The 19,177-nt window shown below is 44.3% G+C and overlaps 1 protein-coding gene across 2 annotated transcripts in view; it reads left to right on the top strand.

Moving 5' to 3' along the window:
* gria4a (glutamate receptor, ionotropic, AMPA 4a) overlaps window positions 1-19,177 on the top strand; it is a gene marked incomplete at both ends in the record, with an annotated part of 217,307 nt that overhangs the window by 69,125 nt on the left and 129,005 nt on the right. For both annotated transcript variants that reach the window (XM_084444275.1, XM_084444274.1), the window contains one exon: window positions 4,771-5,010. In XM_084444275.1, the coding sequence (XP_084300401.1) occupies window positions 4,771-5,010 (240 nt within the window). The remainder of the gene's footprint in view (window positions 1-4,770; window positions 5,011-19,177) is intronic.

Here is a 19,177-nt window from a genome sequence, read left to right as displayed (position 1 = left end):
CCTGAATTAATCCACCTCTTAATACTAGCACTAGTATAACGCTGTAAGTATAACTGGTCGTTCATCAGTAGGCCTACAACAGACTTGTAAAAAGAAAGTTTACCGCACTCAACGGATGCCATATATCTAGTAAATCAGAACCATCAGAACCATTGGGGCGGACATAGCCTAGCCAGACTCAGCCATAGCCTCTCCAAACACAATGCAGGCCTGTACACATAGCACATAGCCTGGTCTGCCTGCACCATGCAAGCTGCAGCCATGTCCTCCGGCTCAGTAACGTTAGTGCAATAGCAACGCCAACAGGTGCTCCAACGACGGCTGATTCAGTGCTAGTGCTACCTGTATCCTTCCTAGCGATGGTCGCTGCTGCATTAGTTTGATTTGTTAGAAAAGATGATATCTTGGGTAGTTTTGCTATATTCTGTTCTTTTCTGTTCTGTTCATGCCGTTTTTGGGCTCCAACTTTTCGCTTCATTTTGCTGTCTCACGTGTTGGATTCCCGGGCTAGTAATGTAAGTGATAAGTGAGTGACGTGACTGATCGCGTGCATCAAATCATGTGATGATTGGATACAGACAGGCTACAACCCCCCCCTCCTTTTTGTTTTTTCTTTTTATAGATATAAGGGTTGATGGTAGCCTACAATAGCCTCGTCTCTTCACTTTTTTTCTTAATTTTTTATTATAATTTTTGCTTTTTGTATCCAATGTTAGGGGCCACCGTAGTGGCCGTGCCGACCCACCCCACCCCCCCACCCACCCACGGTGCGTCGCTTGCGGGTCCATCCCCTACGCCACTGGTGTGTGTGTGTGAGAGAGAGAAAGAGAGAGAGACGGCAGTGCTTGGAGAAGAGCCTGAGGTTCTGTGTATCTGTTCACCACAGTGTAAAGTAATGGTGCATGACGCAAGGAGTTCCACTTCAAAAGACACCTGTCTGAAAGAGAGGATCAGCGGGGAGCATGAAGGAAGAGGACAGGTAGAAGGACGAGAGAGGGAAGGAAGAGGACAGGTAGAAGGACGAGAGAGGGAAGGAAGAGGACAGGTAGAAGGACGAGAGAGGGAAGGAAGAGGACAGGTAGAAGGACGAGAGAGGGAAGGAAGAGGACAGGTAGAAGGACGAGAGGGAAGGAAGAGGACAGGTAGAAGGACGAGAGAGGGAAGGAAGAGGACAGGTAGAAGGACGAGAGGGAAGGAAGAGGACAGGTAGAAGGACGAGAGAGGGAAGGAAGAGGACAGGTAGAAGGACGAGAGGGAAGGAAGAGGACAGGTAGAAGGACGAGAGAGGGAAGGAAGAGGACAGGTAGAAGGCGAGGAGGGGGGTGGGGTGTTTGATGTGGAACACACTTCAGCGCTCAGTGGATCTGCCTGGTGGATTATTAGATTAGAGACGTTCCTGGGAAGTCATCTGTATCCCACTACAAAGACGCACTTCCTGTGGATTCTCAGAAACAGCAAGAAAGCGAGATACAGTTGGGAGTAGCTAGAAATGATCCATCCCGCGGCATTTCACCATCACAGTATTTCACAGGGAAATCCCGTTGGAAATCTCGTGGGATTTCAGACGGGTGTTATTTCATTTTAGTGATGCACCACCACCAGGTGGCGTCTTTGAGCAGATTTAGCAGGCTGGGCTCACAGTGTATTCCTCCTTTAGTCTACGAATGAAGACAATCCTGATGATTGTGTCATTAAATTTCACATTCTTTAATTTAAATGCTCTGTTGTAAAGCACTTTGAGCTGAATTTATCTGTATGAAAGGTGCTATACAAATAATGTTTTATTGTTATTATTACCTTGTTCTCAAACATTTTTTCTCCATCTACATGTAATTCAATTATTACGAACACATATATCTCCAGTAGACTATCTATCTCAGTAACTGACATCGGGTCAAGACGTGATGTGTTAAGTCATATGCGCAAAATAACATAGTATTGCTCACAATGGCTAACAATAGCTAACTTGCCTAGAACTACAAAGATTGGGGGAAAGTGAGGGTTTTGCATTTTGTTTCTGGAACGCATTCAACTGGGATGTGACACCGTCCCGGGCGCCAAATCCCGAGCTCCGATACAAATTCGTAAACCCCGAAAGTAGCTTTGAAAATGGGGCACCAGCTAGTGTAGCTGAGCCAGGCCCCCAGGATTCGAAATCTAAAGTGAAGCCCTATTGAACCGCGCCATCTTGGCAAATTTGTAGTCATTTGGCTATTTCCGGTGACTTTTGTACTTGCGCAGTTGTGCTTTTCTGGCCTACGCGCGTCCACAAACAAGTTCACGTTTATGTGAAATGCAATGAAATGAAAACCGGCTTGCATATTAACCTGTTTTTGTCAAATATATCCATTGGAGACATTATTTTTTTATCCAGGCATCTTAGTTTTAACAGGTTAATTATAGCTGAACATGTTTTGTTTGCTAATAGATGGTATTCATTCCGTTCGCGATAACGTTATTGCAGCCAGGCTAAATTCCTCCAGAGAGCCAGTGATAGGCGAGTTGAAAAGCTTCCGCTTTTCCGCTGGCCGCTGCTACCGCATCTCGGATAACCCGCTGAGTTCTTGGCTGCTATTTCACATTCGCCCTTGATCAATCCCAATACCGATCCATGGTAATAATGAATCAATCTTTCAGATCGGCAGTGCTGCATGCATTTTAGTGGGAGACTATGGCACGCCGCCAGTGTGCGGGCTTCCATAGGAAACAATGGGAGCTATTTATTTGGAACGTCGTTCCGTGTCGTGGCGGAGGCGGTCTGTGGGGGGCTTTATTGTCCATAATGGCTTGTAGCGCCGCATTATGTAATAATGGTGCATTATGTAATAATAAACTGTCACTTAATTATGTAATAACGCTGCATTTTGTAATAATCTGCCGCATTATGTAATAACATTATTGAACCCAATATATAATAAACTTTGACGCATTTTGTAATTAGTTGTTTCAAATCGCCTCGTATGTAACAACTTATACTTGTAACACAAGTATGTTCAGTTGTGTTCATACCTGTACATGATCACCTCTCATAAACACCACAATCACTTACACCACAAAAAAGCTTACTCTTCAATGGTGCAAGTGTGCTATATTTATACTTAGGAGTGAGTTTAACCATTTCAACTCAATTACACCAACAAAATGCATTAATGTCTTTCTAGTTCCTAATAAAATTATTTTGATCTCAACTGTTTTTGGTGTTGCTTCAATATTGTAAGATTATCTTTTTAGATATTCAAAATACTTCTGAGAACCGGATGGGAAGCTTTGGGGGGGGGGGGGTGGGAAGCTTTGGGGTTTGGGGGGGGGATGGGAAGCTTTGGGGGGGGATGGTAAGCTTTGGGGGGGGTAGGAAGCTTTGGGGGGGGGGGATAGGAAGCTTTGGGGGGGGGGTAGGAAGCTTTAGGGGTGGATGGTAAGCTTTGGGGGGGGGGGGGTGGGAAGCTTTGGGGGGGGATAGGAAGCTTTGGGGGGGTATAGGAAGCTTTGGGGGGGGGGGGGTGGGAAGCTTTGGGGGGGGATAGGAAGCTTTGGGGGGGGGATAGGAAGCTTTGGGGGGGGGTGGGAAGCTTTGGGGGGGGGGGGGTAGGAAGCTTTGGGGGAGGATGGGAAGCTTTGGGGGGATAGGAAGCTTTGGGGGAGGATGGGAAGCTTTGGGGGGATAGGAAGCTTTGGGGGGGGATGGAAGCTTTGGGGGGGGATGGGAAGCTTTGGGGGAGGATAGGAAGCTTTGGGGGGGGGGGTAGGAAGCTTTGGAGGGGGGGTGGGAAGCTTTGGGGGGGGGTGGGAAGCTTTGAGGGGGGATGGGAAGCTTTGGGGGGGGGGGGGGGGGAGCTTTGGGGGGGAGATTTGGCCCGCGGGCCACCAGTTGATGATCCCTGCTCTAGACGCACAATCCAAAGGCATCGTTGAAATTAAGCCTCAGCAGAGCAGTGGATGAAAGAGAGGAGAGTGCTCAGTTCTCTCTCTCTCTCTCTGTCTCTCTCTCTCTCTCTGTCTCTCTCTCTCTCTGTCTCTCTCTCTCTCTGTGTCTCTCTTGGAAAAGAAGTCAGGATTTTGAAGGTCTGGGGTTAAGAATTGCTGTTACTTTTACAAAAGAGTGCCTAGAGACAGGAAATCGTTGAGTCATGAAATAGCCTTCGTCTTCGTCTCCCCTTGTTTTGGAAGATTCTAGAGGCATATTTTGACTTTCATAAGAGGTAAGATAATTACGAGCTGTTAATGTAATATTGTAAGTTTTGCAATATTCATGGGTTGTGTTTCTTTAGCTTTGTTGAAAACCATGTCCCACTCTTCAATCTTTTTCTCTCTCAAACAGACTATCTCTCTCTCTATCACACACACACACCAACACTCAGCAATTTGTTGAGCTAATTAGTGGTGGTGTTAGTGTGAAGGACATCGACGACACACTAAAGCATCCACTCGTTAAAATGGCTGAAATGTTTCCACAAGATTCTACTGTGAGGACACAGTAATGAGGACCATTCCTCCTCTCCTCCCTTTCTCTCCTCTCCTCCCTTTCTCTCCTCTCCTCTTTTTCTCCCTTCTTCATGCACTGTGCATTTTCAGAATCAGAATCAGTTTGCAATGTTAATATATTTATGTCACTAATCATTCTCTCTACCTTCTCTTCTATCTCCCTCCCCTTCTCTCCCTTTGCTATCTCCCCATTCCCCCTCCATCTCCTGACTCCTCATCCCCCTCCCTCATCCCCTTACCTCCTCCCCTTCCCTCATCCCCCCGCTTAATCCCTTCCCCCCCCTGCAGTCTGTTCTCAGTACTCGCGGGGCGTCTTCGCCATCTTCGGCCTGTACGACAAGCGCTCGGTCAACACGCTGACGTCGTTCTGCGGCGCCCTGCACATCTCCCTGGTCACACCCAGCTTCCCCACCGAGGCAGAGGGCCAGTTCACCCTGCAGCTCCGCCCCTCCATCCGCGGCGCCCTGCTGTCCCTGCTGGACCACTACGACTGGAGCCGCTTCGTCTTTCTCTATGACACGGACAGAGGTGAGGAGGAAGACCGACCCTTCAGGCTGTCGGCCATGACATGAGACAAGCTAGACAGTCCAAGCAGCACTAGCTGCACACAATATACAGTATGGAACACCGGTATTTGCTTACTGTCTCATGACTACTGACTGTAGATTCCTGGTCTAAACCAGACCTGGAGACATTTAGGGTGAAATGTACTTTGAGTGCACTTGATTCACCTTAACCAGCGCCATGTAACCATGGATCAGTTCTCTAATGTCGGTTTCCCACAGCACAAAAAAGTAGCAACTCGACTCCGCTTGCTGTGTCTGGTTTCACACTGTGCAAAAGGCAAGTGGATTTTTTTTTCCAGATAATCTCCTCCAAGGTTCAGAGTGAGCTGAAGCGAGATAAAGGGTGACGTGAAAACACTGTAGACTAGTTTGGTCAGGCAAATTGCAATGGAATTTTTGTAGTCAAACTACCGTTGAATCCTTTACTTTGTGTGAACCAACAATTTGTAATAGCCGCCGTACTTCCAGAGAGAACATAGATCCGCACAAAGTAGAGGAAAATGAAGTAGACAAAAATGATGGTATAATCACTTGAATTAACCCTGATAAAAATATCTTATTATATTTGCTTTGGAGTTTGGTTGTGGATGCCAGCTGGTTACATCTGACATCTCAATTACAAAAACTTTCAAGTAGCTGATCTATGTTATTGACTGAGGAATGTATCAAATCATAGTAGCCTCAGACCATGCAGTTCTTAAACTGAAATCTTCAAGATTCAACCTGTCAGATTTTATAGACTCATAACAGACATTTGAAAAGTATGTTCTAAAATGATGTTCTAAAAGCATGTTCTAAAAGGGCGTTCTAAAAAGATGCTCTTAAAGGATCTTCTAAAAGGACATTCTAAAAGAATGTTCTCCAAGGCCGTCCTAAAAGGATGTTGTTACATGGCTACCTAGACCTGACTTGTGATATCTTTCTATATACTGTACCTCGCATAGCCTGTATACCTAGTTGCCTCTCCCTAAAGACCTGGGCAACGTTTCCCATTTACGATGTACCTTGGCGCTCTACGACGCTTCTCAAGGTATACCTTGGCAAAGGGACAGTTTTTCCTACGAGTGTTTCCCAGACTATTCCTTAGTGGGCGCCTGAAGATACATCGTAAGGTTCATCCCAAGATACAGGGGAGCTATCCCTGGGCGCGGTGCTGAAAAAAAAATGAATCAATGCCGCAAACATTGATGGCCATCTGTAAAGTCACATAAATGACGTGCCAATATAATACGTGTTGTCTTAATTATTTTATTTGTCTAATATTACCAAAAAGGAAGCTATGTGTGACGGCTAGTACTTAGGACCCAGGCACACAGCAATGGAGGAGACAAGAACTGCAGTTCAACTCCAAAGGAGCGGTTTAATAATCCAAATAATAATCCAATGAATGTCACAACCAAAATGAGAATGTCCTCAAACTACAAACGATAATCCACAAGGTAAGAGGGAAGAAAAAAAAAAGGTACAGATGTGGGAACATAAGAATGTAACTTGACCCGCGGTATTCTAACAGGCGCTTTACGGCATTCCGCACCACTGCTCGCCTGCCCATTGGGGCGCAGTAATACCACTCATTGACCCATTGCTGTAGCTCATCTCGCACATTAGATGAGCCTACCGTTCTCAAACTCCTTGTTCTCTGTCTGGTTGTAATTTAATTATTACGAACAAAGCCTATCTATTTATAGTTTCTATCTCTGTAACTGTCGCCGGGTCTATATCTGTTAACTGTCGGGACAAGTAGAAGTTTAATACATTAGGCTAACTGAGTGTTCTCATATGGAACATGGCATCAGGACGAGTAAGATGGCTAACGGAGATGACCAGAGATGTGTTTGAAATGGTTCACTCACTCCCTCCCTATTACCATGGATGTATTGAGTGCGACTCATAGTGAACTACATGGGGAATGATTTAACAGTTTTGGGACACTACATGGAATCTAACTGCATAAGATATTCATGACTCAAACAAGCAGACGCGCCGATCACTGATGGCAGCAGGTTGAAATATCAGGTAGTATTCAGGTTCCATGTTTAGTTGAATGATAAATCCCATATAAATGGTTGGAATTCTAATGATGTGCAAGTGTGATTTTGTCAACTTTAGTGCTGTCTGCTAATAGCAGCCTGTGAAGCTGCACGATAAGACCGTGATAGCAAGTTAGCTCACGACAGCAGCTTCCATAATATTAACGGTAGCTGTCGGTGGCTAAAAAGCAGATAGCTAACTTTACAACGATGATTCTCGTAGCTATTTTGATTTTGATGCTATTAGTTCAACTTCTGTTTCTCGGGCAGGAACGGAGACGAACTCGCATTAGCAGCAAAGCAGCTAGAGGAATGATCTTAACATTAGATAACTGCTTTAGCTACTGCTAGCTTCCGTCTTCTTCACTTCTCCTTCGGTAAAACATGACACCGTTGTGTTGTGGTATTGTGGAGGGCTTAGGCAGAAGCAGGAAGAGAAACCACTTTTGCCCCATATAAGTAAAATAATGGCCTCATAAGCATTTTTCGATTGTAAAATTGTGTTCACTTGTTTTAGTTTGCAAACATATGTGACAGCGGCTGGTGATTTGGTCCGCAACTCGGCAAACCCCGAAATGCGCTAGAGGGCAAAATACATAAAAAAATGTTTTTTTTCGTTTTTTGTTTTATTTTGTATTACCAAAGTTGAAGTTGTGAAGAACCCACTTACTATAACAGACAACGGTTTTAGGTTCACGAAATACGTTTAATTAGTCTGCAAACTAAGCTCGTTTTTAGCTGATTTCGAGCCGGGCTTGGGGGCGGGCAGATCGATTAGCATGATTTGTTTTCATTGGCTATTGCTTCCGGGTTCTCCGCCCCCACCCTTCCCAAACAACACGCCGGCTGTTTACATTCAGTTCCAAGTTTACCAAGGATGCTACAGCTTTTGCTAAAGAGAAGACGGGGATGGCATCCAGGACATGGAAAGAGTTTTAAGAGCAGCTAAAACTCCAGCAGAGCAGGACTCGTTCGTACACGGAGTTTATTCTTGATGACCTGTGATGCAGAGATGACTGTAACAAAGCAAGCTGCAATGCCTAGCGTTGAGGAATCTCAACTGTAGATTCTTCCAATCTGATTGATGAAAACAACCGTTTAGCGGCCGAAAATGGATTTTGAAAAATTGCATTCTCAGTGCCCCGTCCGACGCGATTACATGGATATACTGGCTCGCGCTGGATTTTAAATTTCTTCTACAGGCCTCCGAACAACACAAAAGTGATCTCGGTGAGTCAAACTTCTTATAATATGTCGTAAATAAGGTCCAGGTTGTCAAAAACGAGCATTTTCCTTTAACCTATAGGCATAAAAACAATAGCCTAAAACCATGTTTATTTACAATGTATTTTCTTTCATTGATAGCATGCCAATAGTTAGGGTGAGGAAAACGACGCGCGGTCTCTTTAGCCCTGAGACCATCAGGCAGGCAGCTCAGGAGGTCGTTGAAGGCTATATATATTATTATGATATTATGTCTAATAATACATTCGTTGAAAGTACACAGGCTGATCTACTACGGAATTGGACCGAGGAGTGTTCTCATATGGAACTAGGCTGCACACGCCCGCCCGCGACAAGAGCTGAATTGTAGTCAGCTTTCCCCACTGCGCGCAGGACGCGTACGTCCCCCGCTGATCCGAGCGAGAACGCAGGCGGAATGTCGCTCCCCGTCTGAAACGGCCTTGACTCCTGGAATCCCAAGGTCTTTCATATTGAAATTCTCTTGATGGTCTGGGAAGTTGCGAGACGTGTTAAGGGAGTGCATCAGTCGTGAGCCTTGACAGTAGGCTACCAGCCTGCGCTGCGCTCAGCACAAAGTTGGATGAATGGATGGACTTATTGGAATCCTGGAAAATGTTTATTGCGCTCTAAAATCATGAAAGCATAAATGTAAAAATGCAGCAACAGAAGTAGTCTAGATGAGATGGTGGTTTAAATGAATGGCAACACATAAATTGAGACATAAATTGAGACTGGTGATAATGCTGATAATCTACAGTAGGGCCTACCTCTGGCTGAGTTCATGGTTACAGCCATTCATCTCTTACACATGGGCCTATACAATACTTGCACAATCTACTTTGGAGGTTAAATCCATCCAACTATCAATCAAACTAGCAAATTCAATGGCCGGTCATGGCAAAGCACCCGCTAACGCAGGCTACCCCCCTCCCCACGATCCAGGGCTAGGAAACCGGTTCATCCAGTTTATTTGAATATAAAATAATTTGTGGGGGGGGGGGGGGGGGTTACAATAGTCTAGTCCAGGTTCGCTGGCCAGTGACGAGCTAGTCAGATGGCGCATGCATGTGTGGACATTGTACGCCGATTCTGTAAAACCTAAAGAATAAAAGTAGGCTGACAGGGAGGAAATCTATTCGTTTCATTGTTTGTGCTCTGTATGCACAAGATAGTTAATGTTCGGATAAATGGCAGTATAGCGGGAAAAAACCCTATCAAAGGCTAAGATTAGAAGGGATTTGAAGATGTAATTGGTCATTTTAAATGGGCCTACTTTATCTTTTGATGCCTATTTGAACGGACTGCATCGATCAATGCAATGACTCTCCATGTTTTTCAGTTTTACCCTTTTCATCAATAAAACATCATTTTTACAACCATGTCTCATTGATTGGGAAGGCATTTAGAGCTGCCGGTCTATTAGCCTACTCGGACTCAGAGGATGACATAACTGTTTATTGAGAAACAATTGCAGGCTGGGCTATATAAAGAAATACCACAATGCATGAAGTCTAGATATATTACATTATGGTTAGGCTATAGTCTACACTACTTATGGTAGACTGCTCGCTAAGCAGGCTACATTGTGGCTGTTTTGTTCATCGCAGAAGCCTATAGCCTAGGCTACACATTAAAACTTTTTTTTTTTTTATATAGACCTAGAAGGAATCAGAATATGTGGAAATTTAATTTTAGCCTATTTTAATACAATTCAAATTCTGCTTAGAGGGAATTATTTTCAACGGACATTATGACCTGAGCATAATTAATAATTATCTAAGTTTATATAGGCCTATGAGAACGCAACGCTTTTTACGATAGGCTAGGCCTATGCGTCTTGTGATTGTACTGTAGCCTAGGCTACAACTTAAGGCTTATTTGGCCCTATTGAATTAATTTAAGCCTACTAGGCTACTCATTATTATCGAATTATCTAGTTGATATATGAATAAAACAATAAGCCGTTTTAATGGCTATGGGCTACTAGTTGTAGCTATACATGAGTTGATGCGCTCTGCTCTTACGCACGGTTGAGGCGGCAGCTCAAATACACTTCGCACATATCCTCTGCTATAGCCTCTCACAGCTGGCGGACGGTATAAATAACTAAAAACATACACGATATTTTCTTATTTGAATGATCTTGAATATATATATTGTGCATGTGAACGCACTCACTGTCAAACCTGCCGCTATCTATGCACAAGATAGTTAATGTCCGGATATGATTGGCAATGAGTGATCTTTACTCATGGCGACTATGTCAATTTTGTATGGATCCACAAGTCGATCAAGCTTATTTTTTCTTTGTATCGTGCTGAAGCCATATAGCCTACTGCGCTCAGACTTGGCTACATTATGCCCCGTCTTCAAATTTACTTCCGGGGTTTACTAGTAGCCTACCAGTTGAATGCGTTCCAGAAACAAAACGCAAAACCCCCACGTTCACCATATCTTTACTAACAAATATATTTACAATACTCTTATTTTGCGCATTTGACCAAACAGCCACCACGTCTTGACCCGACGTCAGTTACCGAGATAGATAGCTACTGTAGGCCTAGATATAGGTGTTCGTAATAATTAAATTACATCCAGATGGAGAAACCATGTGTTTGAGAACAAGGTATAGCACCTTTCATACAGATAAATTCAGCTCAAAGTGCTTTACAACAGAGCATTTGAATTAAAGAATGTGAAACTTAATGATGCTTCATTCGTAGACTATAGGAGAAAAACACTGAGCCCAGCCTGCTAAATCTACTCAAAGACGCCACCTGGCGGTGGTGCATCATTAAAACGAAATAACACCCGTCTGAAATCCCACGAGATTTCCAACGGGATTTCCGTGCCAAATACCGCAAGGTGAAATGCTGCAGCATGTGACATTTCTAACTTCCCACATCTGTAGAGTAGTCCATGGCGGGTAAGGGGTACAGCTGGCTAGGCTGGGGGCGGGGTCTGGAGAGAGACGGAGAACAAAAACGGGTAAGTAACACAAAAGACATGAAAGCACTACAGCTACGGACGGCACGAAGTAGGCTAGAGGAGGCTATACTTTACCACATAAAGTAATGGCCAGATCTGGCGACGAGAGCAAGGAAGACCGGGTTCTCTTGTAGGGGGAATGATGAGGTGATTGATCCCAGCTGCGGCGTATCGCTGATGACATCTCCGTCTAATCTACCACCAGACTAATGGGCTAGCCTGGTGGTAGGCGAGCGACAGCCACGCTGGAATTCCGTAGGGGCCCCGCGTGCAGAATGGGGGGATGGGTGTGGTGATGAGGGGATGAGGTACAGGTGAGCAGGGAAGGTCGGGATTCGACTCCGACGCGGAACGGTGAGAGGGAAGGGAGGATGTGGAGAGGTGGGAGTCAGCAGGTGAGGGGGAAGGGAGGATGTGGAGAGGTGGGAGTCAGCAGGGGAGGGGGAAAGGAGGATGTGGAGAGGTGGGAGTCAGCAGGTGAGAGGGAAAGGAGGATGTGGAGAGGTGGGAGTCAGCAGGTGAGGGGGAAGGGAGGATGTGGAGGGGTGGGAGTCAGCAGGGGAGGGGGAACATGAGCGCCAGGCGGAACTCAGGGGAGTCGGAGCGGAGCACACCAGGTCCATGGCCGCGCGTAGAGGCCCGTGCGGGGCGCGCTGATGGAGGGGAGGGAGAAGGATGTGGAGGCGAGGGCAGGCGAGCCGTAACACTATGCCTCCAAAAGCTCATCTGCTAATGTATTTAAGAGTCAAGGCGAGACCTTGTGATAGTCCCAATTCATACATTACATCAAACAAAATGTACAAGAAAGAGGAAGTAATTCCTGAATTGAAATCCACGTATATCATACTTTTTAGAGTTTTTCGAGTGTGCCCGTAGCTAGCAATGAGCCAGGGCGGGCGTACTGCACAAAACAGAAATATTTGAACCTGTACTAGTCAGATACATGCCAGGGAAGCCAGGAATAGGGCTAAACATGAAATGCAGTGTCCTTTAAGATCCTTTGTGATCACAAGGTCAAGGGTGTGGCCTCGGTTGTGAGTGGGTCCAGTAACATGTTGACTGAAGTCCATGGAATTCAGGAGGTTATTGAGTCACCCTCATTGTCTATATGGAGATTAAAATCGCCAGTGATAATAATCTGATCATAGTTTGTGTGGATCATAGACAGGAGTTCTGAAAAATCTGATAAAAAAGTAGGGTATGTCTTGGATGGTCTCTACAGTTACTGCTAGAACTGGGGAGTGGCACTTTAAAACTACTGCATGATATTCAAATGAGGTAAAGTCAACAAAAGAAATGCTCCTGCAGCTCAGAGCATCAGTGGCTATGGTGGCTGTCCCCTCCCCCCTTTTTCCCAGCTCTGGTAGACTGAGAGAAACTGTAGTTGGGGGGAGAAGCTTCAATCAGGGCTGCTGATCCATACTGTACAAAATAGCTAAGTGTGATGTTAACAATTTGTATTGCTAACAATGGCTAACTAGGCTAGAACTACAAAGATGGGGCGAAAGTGGGTTTACTCATTTTGTTTCTGGAACACATTCAGCTGGGATATGACATCGTCCAGGGCGCCAAATCCTGAGCTCCAATACAAAAGGGACGCTGCATTAGCCCAAGCCTTTGGACCTCGGCCAGCTCGGACGTCCACTGCAAGCAGGCAGCCAGCCCAGTCCTTGGGTGTTGTTGACATTTAGTTGATGGTTAAACAGGAGTACATAACAATAGTGTGTGAGGTGTGAGTGAGGGCTCTCCTGTGTAAGTCCTGGTTCATCCAAATGTCTTGCTGTAGGCCTTGTTTTTCTGGTGTCCATTTAGCAAACAAAGCTTTCTGCTCAGAGAACATGCTTCCCCACAGCTGTGGTTTCTTCGCAAATGAAGTACAAACCACTAGCGCCGCCAGGATTTTGATTGTGGGTGGGCCTCCAGAAAACTGGATGGGCCAGTTGAAATAAGCAAAAAAACGGGTTAGCCTCATCTCCGTTTCAGCACTTTTTTGCGGCATTGAGGACAGCGACTCCAGTGCACCGGTGTGGCTCTCTTGTGTCACTGTCCTCAGCTATCAGTATTCCAGCCACGGGAATTTTGAATACCATCTGTCAGAAAAACTCCTAGCTTTCCCAATGGCGTCTGGGGGGTCCTAGAACCGGGTAAGCCAGGAGCAACGAAGCACGCAGCACCATTTCTTGGGGGGTGCGCTTTCAAAGCATGCCCTGATGGGAGGTTTTACGGCACCAGAAGGGCGCTGAGCCTAGGCTACTGATGTTTTTTAACACGTCAACAAAGGCCAATAATTTGAGAGCCAGTGAATAAGAGGACAATATTTAGGCTGAAACAACCAAGCTTTTAGGGACACACTAAATAAACTATAGAGCCATTATATGACAACAATGGCCAAGCACCACAAAGAGGAATTACAGGACAATAAAATACACCCCCTTAGGGCACAGCACTCAATAGCCTACTCCCCTACTTCACTAATCAGTTTTTAGGCTGCTACTAGGCATATTAGCCGACCGCTCCAGGAAGCAAAGTTCACGGTCTCGAGTGCTGATTGAATCTAGGCAAAGCAAAACGCACAGCCATAACAACTGGTAATTAATCACAAAAGATCTACCTTATACCGTAACCCAAACTCGTTTAATCCAATTCATTTTGAAATCAACTTTCAACAAATACTCAAGATCTCCGTTTTCCATGTTTATTGATGCTGCCAGTAACTAGTTAGCTAAAGTGGGTAACGTGATTGACAGGCGATGTGAATGACGGGACAGTCATGACAAGTTTTGATTGGATAAACCGTTCCAATGTTAAAATGTCAATGGGAATTCCAATGTAAGCACTTTGAGAACTGGCTTACCTTACTCCCACTTTTAAGCATTTTGACAAATGACAGATTAGGTTACATTTCAACTGATGACATTTTTCGCGTTTTTGCATGTGTGGGCTAATTTGATTAGTTGTTTTTTCATTTACTCTTGATTTCCGTAAGCCAGAATCTTTTTTACCTGGTCTACAATGTTAAGTGAATGACGAGCTAGTAAGACAGCTGTCAACGGCCCATAACGTGGACTGTATTTTCATGAGGACTGTAGGGGGAGACCAGTGATGCCAACTTTTGTCGCTAGATTTAGCGACTTTCCAGACCCCCTGGCGATTTATTTCATGAAAAGCGACTAGCGACAAATCTAGTTACTTTTTCTGGTCATTTGGGAAATTATTGTGTTGACAAGGAAGCGAGCTCAGCTCACGAGTCACGACAAGAGAGAACTTTTTTTGCAGCCTTCACGTCCTCTTTCCCTCGCTCGCCCACACACACCACACGCGCTGGGATCCCTCCCGCAACAACCAATCGTATTGTCAGAAACGGCTAGTTTACCTAGATACTGGTGATGTTAGGTTAAAGTCGCACTGAAATGAAAAAAGCATTCTGTCCCATTTTGGTTCACATAATTGGTCATAGTGTTCACCTATTCAACGATGTATGCCAAAAAAATTTGAATTTAAAATAGTTATGATGACACGATAATGACAGAGCAACAGCTATGGCATGAAGTTTAGAAAAACAAGCCCAGATGTACTACAGTATCACACACCCTCTCATGATCTAAATGTGATATGCTCCATTAGCAGTCCTGCTTTTGCACTTGCCTCCCTATGAATAACAGATGTAGACATCTTCACACACACACATAGAAGACGCAACGTTCACAGGGTGTCATAGGTGAAGAGTGTCAACACTTTGTCAGGCAACTTTGATTTGTTGCCCCTAACGACCAACTGTTACCACGGTAACTGGAAAGATGTGTATTGATGCTGGCGGCAGTGATTTGGGGAGGTGATAGTGGTAAAGCTGCTTGCATCAAGACTGCTGATGTGAGCTTAATGAGGTATGAACGGGTTTAACACATTAACAACTTCCCAAAACCGTCCTCCCGAAGGAAGAGGGGGGAGAACGGGGGTGGAGGCCCAAAATAAATAAAAAGAGAGAGAGAGAAATCGTACGAGCGGCAGAGGTGGAGGGAGAGAATGAGAGAGCAAGAGAGAGGCAGAGGTGGAGGGAGAGAATGAGAGAGCAAGAGAGAGGGAGAGAGGGAAGCCGAAGATGAAAAGGTGCACGCAACATATTGCACTATAAGATGGCTTTCTACTCCTTGAGGTTTTCCCCGAGATGAGGGAGAGAGGTTGTGAGGGTGAGAGAGAGGCTGAGAGAAATGTTGAGATCAGAAAAGAGGGGGATTTAGTGAAAGCGCATGACTGATGTGAGAAATGAGTGTCATGAGGTGCCACACACACACACACACACACACACACCAGTTATACATGAGGGATTAGATGTCTAACCAGGAGTATTTTCACAGAATCTTTTAACTAAGCCATGTCACCAACGCATCTCTCCTGAACGTTTTATTAGCCTCTGTTCACCTCTCTCTCTCTCTCTCTCACACACACACACACACACACACAAACAGTTTACATGAACCTCTTTTCACATCTTATACAACACGCTGTCATGTTCAAACAAATCGATGCCAGGTTTGTATCAAGGGTCTCGTCTTCTGTTTGCACGTGTGTGCGTGCACGCGTGCGTGTGTATGTAAGCTCTCTCTCCTTCTTTCTCTCTCCTTTTGCTGAAAAGCAGTTCACTTGAATTACTCTCTCTCCTCAACAAGGACCCTTCAATTTAGAACAGGATATTGAATGGCATAGTGTGAGTGAATTATAAGTGCAAGATAATTCGAATTGTTCTTGGAAAAGAGGATTTGGGTTGGTCTCTTTGTCTGTTCCTCTCCTCCTTTAATCTACAGTCTCCCTCTCTTATTATATTATATTTGACATGCAAGTTGGTCAACAAGAAGTTGGGACAAGAGCAAAATACTGTTTTGGGGGGTGCATGAGTTATTAGGTATTTAAAAAAATATTTCGGAATAATTTTTTCAACAACTATATTTATGTTTGCTCTCAGGACAAGTATAAATTACATAACAATGTCATTTTTTTTTTATATTTTTTGTTTATATTATATGACATTTCATGGCTGGGACTGAAACTGTCCTCCAATTCTGGAATGGCCCAAATCATTTTTTTTAGAAGCTGCATTCTCGGTGCCCCGTCTGCCGCCATAACATGGATATACTTGATTCACGCTGGATTTTAAATTTCTTCTACAGGCCTCCGAATTACACCAAAGTTATCTCAGTGAGTCAAACGTCTTATAATATGCCGTAAATAAGGTCCAGGTTGTCGAAAAAGAGCGTTCTCCTTTAAGAGTCCACACACATGGGGTAGAAGCCGTTGATTGGCTGGGAAGCTTTCACTCAAAGCTTTCCTCAGGCTGCCTGTTGGATGAACAGCTAGAATGAAAAGGAGCGAATTCACTAAAGCATTGCGCAGCTTTTCCTGACGCAAAGCCTGTGCAAATAAGTCGAAAATAAACTTTGCTATTCACAAAGCCCTCGCAAAGGGTGAAATACGATGTTAACTGCGTTTCCTTCTTCATAGCGTTTCTCTGCGCCGGTATTATTAGCTGATATTTAAATTAGGTAATATGGGCGGAGAATGTTCCCCTTTCTATGCAAATGAACATTATTGCAAAATCCGCCCAATTCACAAAGATCAGCGCCAATTGCTTCACGCAGTTAAAGTGAAATTCATTCCGTTTTCAGAGACGTGGTGGTATTTAAGCGCAAGGGGTGTGTCATGGCCAGCCTTTCCGCTGATCATGGCAGCAGTGATTGTTGCGAGGCAAAGGCATCGCAATGCCAGGCATGTTGTTCGTGAGAGAATATTTAGAAGAAGAATGTCACTTTTTGATTTAACACTAGAACCACCGCGGCTCACTATATACCTATATCGGCCAGTAGCTGTTCAATGGACGTACCGTAAAAACGCATAGTTTTTTACGGTGTACGGTCTTAGGATTGTACTGTACAACTCAAGGCTTAATGTTGTCCTTTCATACTACTCACAAAATGACTATATGGTTATAAAATAACACAACAAAATGTTATCTTCACACTTTAACAAGAATAGTATAGCCTACACTTCACAAAATGATTTTTTTTTTTTGATGAAACGGCTACAAGAACAGCATTTTGGCCAAGGATCCAAATAAAACAGTAGCCTACTGTACAGATGCAGCATAGAACGTAGGTACATAATAATTATCAAATTAATAATTATCTAAGTTAATATATGAGAATGCATCGCTTTTTACGGTAGGCTAGGCCTATACGTCTTGTGATTACAGATGCAGCATAGAACTTCGATGTTTAATAATTATCTAATAAAATGAATAATTATCTAATTATCTAGTTGATTTATGAATAAAACAATAAGCCGTTTTATTGGCTATGGGCTACTAGTTGTAGGCTATACACGAGTTGATGCGCTCTGCTCTTACGCACGGTTGAGGCGGCAGATCAAATACACTTCGCACATCCTCTGCACCTTGGCAGTGCAACTGCCACTTCCTGCATTGGTAGACAGTTCTGTTCTTGCTGCAGCTTGTCTTCATGCAGGTATTTTTTGTGGGGTATTCTTCTGTGGACACTGCGGGGCGCTGCCGTTAGCTGTTTGGACGCCAGAGCGCGCAGCTCTTCAGCCAACTGGAGGATGAAGTCGCGTCTGAGGAGGCTCTGTAGACTATGCGTCTCTCCACCAGTCCCCAGCGAGTCCAAGCTCCTCCAATGAATAATACTTATTTAAAATAGCCTACATAGCGCGAAACTGCGCATTCCCTATAGCCGTTCATTGAACGACTGGCGGCCGATAGGGGTATAAATCTTTTTTAAAAATGGTCTTGAAAGTATTTTGCTTTTGTATCATAGGTGACGGCAGGTATCATCTTCAGCCATGGATGATGACTCCTGTGCGTAATCTCCAACGTTGGAGAGGCGGCGTACAACCGGGCTCACATCAGGACGCGCGGTGTGATTGAGTGCACATTTGGAATCCTGAAAAGCCGTTTAGATGCCTAGATCGTACTGGTGGGGCAATGTTATACACTCCCCCAAAAGTATGCCAGATCATCGTAGCGTGCTGCATCTTGCATAACATAAAATGACAAATTTTCCTTTGTTTGTCTTTTCAAATCATTCCACCTCCGTTTGCAGTCTTCCGCGTTTACACACACAAATGGCACTGACTGATTGGGAAATTAAACCCCAAATATGATTTTTTGCTGCAGCCGTGATATTTTTTGCGGAAAGCTGTGAGACATGTTTTTGAACCTCGTCCGTGAGGACTTCAAGTTCGCTGTCTGAAAATCGTATCTTTCTTTTTCTGTCTGCCATCGTCCAATGCTATGCATACGAGTTGTATGCGCAGTATTTATAGCCATGATTGGTGGAGACATTGCTGTTGCACTGTAGGATTGTGGGTAGTGTCTTTTTTCCTGTATGAACAGCAGTAGTTTGAGGGGACAAACATCAAAATACTATCAAAAATTCAGTTTTTGAGATAAAATTCCACACTACATCTACCATGTCATGAAAATGTTGTCATTTTGTTCAAGAACATTGGAGATTTATTGAGCAAGTATTTGCAGTAGATGCATACAGTACTCAAAACATTTTGATGTGCTGTGGGCTCAATTTTTGATATTTAAAAAATATTTTAAGATCGTTTGCAGAGGACAGTCTGAAGATCTAGCAATCAAGGTGTCAATTGACTAAAAATGCGGGAGGAGTAGGGTTTGATGGGTTTTAAAGTTTTTGTGAAAAAAACAGTGATGGGCTTCATAATTCCCGCCAGCTCAAAGCACATGGAAGTTTCTGCTCACTTGGGCCTACATGTTGGTGGTGGTTGCAAAGTGATGGCATGTACGGCTGATTTGTTATAATAATATTTAATAAATTAATATTATTTAAT

Source organism: Borostomias antarcticus (genome assembly GCF_949987555.1).
Source record: "Borostomias antarcticus genome assembly, chromosome: 1".
Classification (NCBI taxonomy): domain Eukaryota; kingdom Metazoa; phylum Chordata; class Actinopteri; order Stomiiformes; family Stomiidae; genus Borostomias; species Borostomias antarcticus.
This window is presented reverse-complemented; position numbering and strand designations above follow the sequence as displayed.